This window comes from Tupaia chinensis, unplaced genomic scaffold (assembly GCF_000334495.1).
Source record: "Tupaia chinensis unplaced genomic scaffold, TupChi_1.0 Scaffold000542_1, whole genome shotgun sequence".
In the NCBI taxonomy this organism is placed as follows: Eukaryota; Metazoa; Chordata; class Mammalia; order Scandentia; family Tupaiidae; genus Tupaia; species Tupaia belangeri.
In genome coordinates this window covers 2,805,091-2,815,052 of record NW_006160055.1, presented here as the reverse complement: position 1 = coordinate 2,815,052, position 9,962 = coordinate 2,805,091, and the positions used below count along the sequence as shown (strand labels likewise).

General features: G+C 40.6%; 1 protein-coding gene across 2 annotated transcripts in view; it reads right to left on the bottom strand.

Annotated features, from left to right (window-relative positions):
- Window positions 1–9,962, bottom strand: part of PECR (peroxisomal trans-2-enoyl-CoA reductase) — a 40,036-nt gene that overhangs the window by 701 nt on the left and 29,373 nt on the right. Inside the window, exons 6-7 of one of the 2 annotated variants that reach the window (XM_006157453.3) lie at window positions 8,269–8,379; window positions 3,534–3,645 (exon numbers count right to left, since the gene is read on the bottom strand). In XM_006157453.3, the coding sequence (XP_006157515.1) occupies window positions 3,534–3,645; window positions 8,269–8,379 (223 nt within the window). The remainder of the gene's footprint in view (window positions 1–3,533; window positions 3,646–8,268; window positions 8,380–9,962) is intronic. The other variant, XM_006157455.3, reaches the window with a different exon arrangement.

Here is a 9,962-nt window from a genome sequence, read left to right as displayed (position 1 = left end):
GGTTCCCCAGCGTCCACCCCGCCCCCCACTGCCATCTTCACTTTGCAGCAGCCTCCATTTCCATTTGAGTATCCTTAGGTCCCAGGGAACCAGGGCACCAGGATAGAGCATGTGGTCTGAACTAAGACCCTCAGTGCCCTCCGATCCCCGGGCTGTGGTTATTGCTTAGGATGGACATTTGCGCACGCAGGTCAAAAACAGAGTGGATCTCAGAATTCTGTTAGAAATTCTGGAACAAGCCATTCCCCTCCCTTTCCCTCTGTCCAACTGGATGTGAACAAAGATTCGTGCAGCCCTAGGAGCACAGGGCAGCCATCCTGCAACCAAGAGAGCCAACTTTAGGATAAAGCCAGCATCATGGACATGAAAACAGAGGAAAGGAGGGAAAAGTGCCCTTAATGAGATCACTGAGCTACTGAGTCAAGTCGTACCTGCTTTTTCGGTTATGTGAACCAACAACTTCTTTGCTGTTTAGGCCAGTTTGATTTGCAACTAAAACCATCCTACTGAGGGCCAGCTGGTGGAGCAGTGGTTAAGGTGGCTGTATCTCACATAGCCAACAGCGTGGTTCAAGTCCCGGACTCAGCAGCTTGAAAAATAAACTGAGCGGGACCAGCAGTTGGCGTAATGGCTATGTCGCTGGACTCCCATGTAGTCGACCACGGTTCGAGTCCCAGACCTGGTGGCTTAAACTCACACTGGGTACGAGTGCATGTGTGCCCAAGATCCCAGGAGGAGAACAGAAGAGAAGGGATTATGGCATGGCCATCCCCCCCAGGGGGTGATTTCTCGCTTTCTGTCTCTCTGTCTCGCTCTGTCTTTCTAGCGAGCGCACGCACCCTATAGCAAAAACCTCTCCAAAAAATAAATAAATAAATATGCTGAGTGCATAAACGTGAGTGTCAAAAGGCCTGAGAGAAGGATGGAGGAAAAGGGACTGCAGCATGGCCATCTGCCTGGGGATGACTGCTCTCTCTCTCTCTCTCTCTCTCTCTCCATCTCTCTCTCTTTCTGTCTCCAACAAGTGTGCGTGCCCTGTAGCAAACATAAATAATTAAAATAATAAAATAAAAATAAAATGGATGCAATGAATATTAAAAAGAAGACGAAGAAGAAGAAAAGAAAAGGAGAATGGAGGCTTGCCAAAATTCATTTTCCTGACACCATACATTTTCTTGTCACCAGCTAGTATGAGTACAATCATTTCAGACAGTCGCGCTCTGGAGCTGCCCATGTTAAGGAAACACCATACTGTAAGCCTGAACACTCTCCCACTTGTTATTTGGGGAGAGCATATTCTCAAAAGGTAGATAGGGTTGTTAACTTCAAAAATTTTTAAAATATTTTGTACCTATAAAAAACAAAGAAGTACCAAAGAAAATCATTTCACTAGAGGCCTGGATAAGCAGTCACCTGGAGTTTCTTTCCTTTTCTAGAAGAAAAACAATGCAACCTGCTATATCAAATACTGACTCAACTCCACTGGTGAGGGAAATGGAAAAGTCCTCTCCCACCCTCACTACTTTAAATACTTTCAGAAAATAACATTGCATAAATATGTATGTAGGCATTTCTGTCTTTCCAACTGAGATCCTTAAAACCATAGTAAATTATGCACATCGCCACACTGATACTATTAGTAAAGAAATATCAGGGCCAGCAGATGGCGTGGTGGTTAAGGGCACTGGACTCTCACATGGCTGACTGCAATGTGAGTCCTGGACCTGGCAGCTTGCTTTCTCACTTTCTCTCTCTCTCTCTGTCCCTCTCTGGTCAAATTAAAATATGTAAATAAATCAATAACGTTAAATAAAATAATTATTTTTTTAAAAAAAGAAATATCTATAGGAGGGGAAAGTAGGTAAAATTAAAATTCTGTGTCAATCATTTACTAATACAAAAATGGTCTTAAGCCTTAATTAGATTGCCAACACATGAACGAGCAGGTTGAAAGGAGGTCACTGATATGAAAGTCAAATAACATATGAGTTACATTAATCACGTGTTAATTTCTTTTTTTTTTCCAATTTTTCTATAGGCTGTATGCACTCACCAGAGACAGAGAGAGAGAGAAACTAAGAAGTCATCTTCCCAGTGGGGATAGCTATACCACAATCCCTTCTCCATTCTCCTCTTGGGATCTTGGACATTCACGTACACATGCTCAGCCTGTTTTTCAAGTCACTGGGTCCAGGACTCAAATCACCTGATCAGTCATTTGGGATCCAGCCACCTTAACCATCACGCTACCAGCTGTGTCCACTACATGTTAATTTTCTAGTAGTTACCCAGTCAATTGTCTTTGGCAACACATGTTCAAAAATACCTTTATACATCCTGTTCTACATTTTTGGAGTGATTTAGTGTTTTTAGCTTGGACATATCTTTTAACTTTGTGAATGTGTTTTGTCATTTGTAAAATTAGGATATTGGACTATTGGATTTTCAGGACCCTTATAACTGCAAAGTTTTATGGCCTAGTCATGAGATACAAACATGCACACAGACCTTTGTGTACAATATCAAATCAAAACGACTGAGTACAGCATTTACATTTGGTTTCTCTCTCTCTCTCTCTCTCTCTCTCTTTCCAAAAAGAGTGCAAAATAGCACCATAGCACACCTAACAGGTCTGATTCTTCTGCTCAAACATGCAAGACACTTATCGGAGGAAGAAAAAAGAATTAAGTGTTTAAAATATGGCAGCATTGGGAACAGCAGATGATATAATGGTTATGTCGCTGGACTCCTATATAGTTGAATGCAGTTCGAGTCCTGGACCCAGCAGCTTAAATCTCATGCTGGGCACATGTGTAAGGGTGCCCAAAATCCCAAGAGAATGGAGAAGGGAATTACGGCCTGGCATCCTCCCTGGGGGGGAGGTGATTTCTCTCTGTCTCTCTGTCAAGCTTACATGACCATGCCCTATAGTAAAAATCTCTCTCTAAAAAAAAAAAAAAAAGGAAACTTTTTACCTCTTTTCTATTTCCTTCTTATATGTATATACTCCTACTAAGAATATTTTTCAGGGAACCAGCAGTTAGCATAACGGCTATGTCGCTGGACTCCCACGTAGTCGACCGCAGTTCGTGTCCTGGACCCAGTGGCTTAAAACTCACGCCAGGCACGTGAGCGTGTGTGCCCAAGATCCCGAGAGGAGAATAGAGGAGAAGGGATTGTGGCGTGACCATCCCGCCTGGGGGGGGGGGGGGATTTCTCGCTTTCTGTCTGGGGAGTGCACGCGCCCTATAGTAAAAAACCTCTCAAAAAAAAAAAAAAAAGGAATATTTTTCAGAGTTCAAATTCTACCAACATATGCACATCTAAAAACCTTTTAAATATATTAGCTAAGTTCTATGATAAAGTTATTTAGATATTATCTTTGACTACAAATATGTCCTTTAAACATTATATCATTGTTACAAACATCTTGCACATTTTGATATTCCAGACTTCTCTTTTAAATAACTACTTGGGAAATGTTGAACATCTGATGAAAAAAAAGCATGGCTCCTCACTACCTGGCTGCTCACCTGGTATGTTAGAAAAGTGAGTATACAGAGACAGGCCACCATCCACATTCACCGACTGTCCAGTGATAAAGGAAGCTGCAGGAGACAGCAGGAAGCACACTATGGAGGAGATCTGAAAACAGAAACACACACACACGCACACATATATGAAGGCAAACGCTCTCCAGGGCTGGAACTAGCCTAGATGGCAGAGACCCAGCACACACAGGCTGAGTCCATTGGTTGACTCCCAATGCAGAAGGGAGTGTGGATGTTGGCTACAGCAGAGCAACCAATCAGAACAGAACTAGTTTCAATAATAAAAGAACGGGATTGTTGCTTGAGTTGACCAATCAGAGCTGCACAAGTTTTAGTCCTTCATTTGCATATATAGATGGGATTTAAAAACTTGAGCAGAAAGTATTCTGTTTCTCTCTGGGGAGGTGGCGTTTTGAGCAAACCGGGCTGCCTTCCAGATGACAACCCTGTAACAAAGCCTTCCTCCTTAACAGACCTCATGGGTCATGCTTTATGGTTATGAGTGCTATTCTCAATCCATACCCACTTTGGTTCAGTAACATAAAAAAACTCAAAGCACAAGATTATGACGTGAATCCTATACGTGTGCAGGCATAATCTGATAGTGCACAGATAACTTCCCTTTTCTATTTGAGCATCACTGAAATCAGGTAAGTGACTTGGGTAAAGGCAGCAAAATACGAAGGAGGCTTTGTGTCAAAGCTACATAGTGTGAAGAAGCTGAAAGTGAACACAGTGATTAATCTCTGCTCTTTCCCATTTCAAACAATTCAGTTCTTTCCACACTTCGATTACCCACCACAAGCCCATTTTTATCACTGCTACCTGCTTTTTATATTTCGGATCCTGAAATAGTCAATGTGTCTGTGTAGCAATAAATTGGCATTCTGGTTTATTCAATCCATGATTCTGTCAGATAAAAAACTCAGCAACACACAAGAGGGACTTTGTACAAGAGGGATTTTAGAATCCTGCTGACTTTCCTAAAAGTTCAGATAATGATTGATGAATTCAACAACATCTCCTTTCAAACCTAAAAGAAAGAGAAATGAATTCCCTGAATGTAAAGGAACCTTCCTATGAGGCTGTTGGTGGTTGCAGTGTTTCTTAAAGGACAGTGACCCTAAACACCTGCATTTGAATTCCTAGGGATGCTTACTGAAAGCCCATCTTCTTAGGTCCTACTTGAGACCTTCTGAATTGTAAAGCTCTGGGGCAGGGGACCCAGAATTATTTCCCATTTTAAAATGCTCCGAAGCAGGGCCAGCAGGTGTCATGGTGGTTAAGGTGCTAGACTCCCACATGACTGATTGCAGTTTGCATCCTGGACCTGGAGGCTTGCTTTCTCACTTCTCTCTCTCTCTCTCTCTCTCTCTCTCTCTCTCTCTCTGTTAAGCACATGTGCCCTATAGCAAATGTAAAGTAATAATAATAAATAATATTAAATAAAGAATTCTTTTTTAAAAAAGAAAAAGGCTCCAAAGCAGAGTAGGGACTAGGGTGAGACAAATGAGGGCTGTAGGTAGAGTATTTATGGAGGTATTCACTCTAAAGCTTGCACAAGTGCATTAACCCGTGAAAGTGAGTACGTCCATAAATTTTGTACCCAACCCAAGAGGAGAATGGAGGAAAAATGGTCATCCCCTCTTGGCAGTGATTTCTCTCTGGTGAGTACACACACCCTGTAGCAAACACCTTAAAAAAAAATTGTACCAGGGACCAGCAGATGGCATAATGGTTACATCACTGGATTCCCACATAGTCAACCACAGTTCAAGTCCCAGACTTGACAGCTTAAAACACACACTGGGCATGTGTGTATGTGTGCCCAAAATCTTGAGAAGAAAATGGAAGAGAAGGGATTGTGGTGTGGTCATCCCTCTGGGGGATGATGTCTTGCTTTCTGTCTCTCTGGTGAGTACACATGCCCTAAAATAAAAACTCTCCCTAAAAAAAAATAATAAAAGTATGCCTATCCTCACTCGTTACGTCCTAATTCTAGTACTACATATAGCTCTGCAGCCATAAATGTCTGTTTCCATGTCTATGCCTCCTTGAGATTATGACAGCCTGAAGAGCAGGCATGACTTTCTTTCCAACCTTGTACTCCCAGCAGCTAGTGTAGAACTACACCATCTAAAACAGGCCACTAGCCTTAAAGACAACTAAGACATGTCAATACGAGTAACGCAAACTGATATATGCTACAGGATAAAACATATACCAGATTTTGAATTCTCAGTATGGAATAAAGAATGTAAAGTATCTCATTAATCATTATTTATGTTGATATGTTGAAAGGATGATGTTTTAGATATATTGGGTTAAATAAAGTATAATATTAAAATTTAAACCTCATTTTACTTTACTTTTCTTTTTTTTTTGGAGAGGTTTTTGCTATAGGGCACATGTGCCACATAGACAGAGAGAGACAGAGAGACAGAAAGCGAGAAATCACCCCCCAGGGGGGGATGGCCACGCTGCAGTCCCTTCTCCTCCATTCTCCTCTCGGGATCTTGGGCATGCACGCACACGCGCCTGGTGAGAGTTTTAAGCCACCAGGTTTGGGACGCGAACCACGGTTGACTACATGGGAGTCCAGTGACATAGTCATTACACTAACTGCTGGTCCCTCATTTTACTTTTCTTAATGTGACTACTAGAAAGTTTAAAATGATACACATACTGTAATTTAGTATATTTTTACTAGGCAGAGCTAATATAGAAAGAATTATGCATTTTTCCCCACATTCCAAGGAAAACATAGATTGTCCTGAGCCATGGTAACAAGTAACCATCAGTAATCTACCACGACAATTCATCTGGTGAGGGTATTTTGTGGGCTAACCCAATAAGAGAGTGTCCTTTGCATCTAAGTCAGTCATTCAGGAAGAGACTTGTTCCTTTCTTTTTTTTTTTTTTAAGAACTTTTTGCATTAGGGCATGTGAGCTCGCGCATGTGCAAGAGAGAGAAAGAGAGAGAGGGGGAAACTGAGAAATCAACCCCATGGGGATGGCCATGCCGCAATCTCTTCTTATCTATTTTCCTCCCTAGATCTTGGGCATACACACATGCGTGCCTGGCATGAGTTTTAAGCCACCGGGACCAGAATTCGAACCACAGTTGGCCATGTGGGAGTCCAGTGACATAACTACTACACCATCTGGTAGCCCCTAAATTCCTTTCTTAATGCCAAATGAATAAAACAATCTCACTCAAATAGCCATGACCTCAGAAAGTTCACAAATCCTTGAAAGTCATAGTTCCCCTAGAAAACGAAAAATTAGGGACCAGCAGATGGTATAAGGTAATGTCGCTAGGCTCCCACAAAGTCGACCACAGTTCAAGTCCTGGACCCAGAGGCTTAAACTCATGCCAGGCACATGTGCATTCATACCCAAAATCCTGAAAGGAATATGAAGGAGAAGGGATTGTGGCATGGTCAGCCCCCCGAGAGGGGGATGGGGGCTGGGTCAGCCCCCCGAGAGGGTAATTTCTCACTTCATCTCTCACTATTTCTGTCTCTCTCTTTCTGGCAAGCACACGCTCCCTAAGACAAAAACCTCTTTAAAAAAAGAAAAAGAAACTACCTTTGGGGCCAGCAGGTAACATGGCGGTTAAGGCTCTGGGTTCCCACATAGCTAGTTTGAGTCCCAGACCTGGAGGTTTGAAAATCACACCAGGCACATGTATGTGCATGACCAAAATCCTGAGAGGAGAATGGAATGGAAGGGATTATGGCATGGCGATCCCCACTAGGGAGTGATTTCTCACTTTCCCTCTCTCTGTCTATCTCTGTCTCCAGCGAGTGCACATGCCCTCTAGCAAAAACTTAAAAAAAAAAGAAAAAGAAACTGCCCTTTTAAATATCAAAGAATATCCACAATTATTGCATAGGCTGTTAAAATGCTTTATCTTTTTCATATATATATATATATTCATGAAGCCAGATTTTCTTTATATGTTTTCCCTAAAACAAAACATTGCAACAGTTTGAATGCAGGGACAGAAAGGAAAGTCCAGTTGTTTCCCTTTGAGCCATACTTAAAGAAATTTGCAAAAATATTAAACACGGGGCCAATAGGTAGTATAGTGGATAAGATGCCAGGCTCCCATACGGCCAACCACAGTTCAAGTCTGAGACCTGGTGGCTTGAAAATCATGCCAGGCACATGTGTGTGCATGGCCAAAATCCTGAGAGGAGAATGGAGGAGAAGCTATTGCAGCATGGCCATCCCTCCTTGGGGGTGATATCTCACTTTCTCTCTGTCTTTCTCCAGTGAGCGCATGTGCCCTATGGCAAAAACTGTAAAAACAAAATTAAGCACATACAGAAAAATTGTTTTGCTTTTGAAAATGTAGCTTTTCATTAAAAATGTTATTTATACTAACACATAATGTCTTTAGTATTTTTAAATGAATTAAATTTATATTTAATTTTAATATAGTATATATGGGTAAAATTATTTCCACCAACAAAATGCATGTTCTATCCAAAATAAAAATTTAATTATGTCATTCCCTTGACTAAAATTCTTTAAAAATTGCTGTTAGCATTCAGAAAAAAAAATCCAAATAACTTACTTGGTGGTTTGGTGGCAGTGAGAGGAATAATTTCTATCAGACCACCAGATCACCTAAAGTGGACACCAAACATTACAAATTTCTATTGTATAAAACAGAGTCATTCCAATCATTGCTACAAACATATATTACCTCCTCAGGAACTCCAATTCGTTTAGCTGGGATACTCTGATAATATCTTCCAAATAGCTCTTCTCCAACTTCACCATAGTTCTCAACAGCAGTCTGGGAATAAATAACTCCCTATATTTGAAAATAAAACAGGAACAAAATAAAGCATACAAAATTACATTTTAACTGGAAAGACATCAAAGTAGTCTACTGATCAATTCCATAATTTAGGTGGCTTTCATTTAATAAAACAGTTAACATTTCTAATATTAACTTTTCTCAATATTGCCAAAGGAGTAGAGTCAACCATTATCCACAAATGGATTACCTAAATGCTCAGTTTGTAACCTGCTCTCCCTTAAGAACCAGGCAAACCTTGGATTTTTTTTCATGAAAGAACTTGGTTTCTGATGAACATAACTACATGAGTAAAGAACTTACCTAGGAAAAATGGTACAGAGGAATCTATTTTACCTTCTACTAATCTGTGCTTTACAACAGAATAATAAGTTATGGCTACCTGCTAGAATTTAAATATGTTCCTCAAAAAGTCATGTGTTGAGCCATCATAATGGAATACAGAGAACACTTGATTCCATTATGGTGTTGAAAGGTGGAACTCTGGGGAAGAGATTAGTGATTGAGTGGTTAGGGCAGGGCCCCCATGATTAAGTTTTGGTAGGTTTACAAGGAGAGGAAATGAAGCAGGCAGAGACCCACATGGAACACCAATCATATGACCATACTGACTCTGCCCACACCTACCATATACTCTGCCTTTTCAGTCAGGTTGTGGTGTAGCCAACCTCATGTCATTGGGCTTTCCAGCCACTGGAATCATAAGTTAAATAAACCTCTGTTCTTTATAAATCATCCAGTATCAGGTATTTCTATAAGCAAAATGATGGTGGACTAAGATACGGAGACTTATAAAATGCAATTTTTTTTGTTGGCATTTCACCTGAAGTGAAATAACAAATAAAACATTTTAATCCAATAAAAATAAACTAAAATTATAATTGTTTAAGAAATCATTTATTTATTTTTCACTGGCTTTTGATGATTTATAAAGCCAGGATAATTACTCAAAAACAATATAAAGGTACTTGTTATTGATTCTATCTATAAGTTATAGGCAGAAGGAGAAGAAAAGGAAAAAGTGAAAGCAAAATGAAAATTTGTGAGTAGTAATTACTCCAAATAATTTGAAGGAGAGATATTGGTTTCCAATTAAACAAGTTGTAGAGACCAACAATTAGCATAATGAATATGTCACTGGACTCCTATGTAGTTGACTGCAGTTCGCGTCCCCAACCCGGTGGCTTAAAACTCACGCCGGGCGCATGTGCCTGTGTGCCCAAGATCCCGAGAGGAGAATGGGGGAGAAGGGATTGTGGCGTGGCCATCCCCCCTGGGGGGTGATTTCTCTCTTTCTGTCTCTCTGTCTCTCTCTGTCTGGCGAGCGCACACTCCCTATAGCAAAAACCTCTCAAAACAAACAAACAAACAAGTAAAACAAGTTGTAACATTTTATTTAAAGAGGATGAAATCTTCTATAAGTATTAAAGCTTAGACATTAAGCCTAAAAGATCGCTGGAGAATAAACATGAATTAGTACTGTGCATATGGTACTAATATGTTATTAAAGGTTTTCAAGAAGCGTACTTTCGCTGGCCAACATTGTAAGGTATCACCATGAAGAATAGAACTATTTG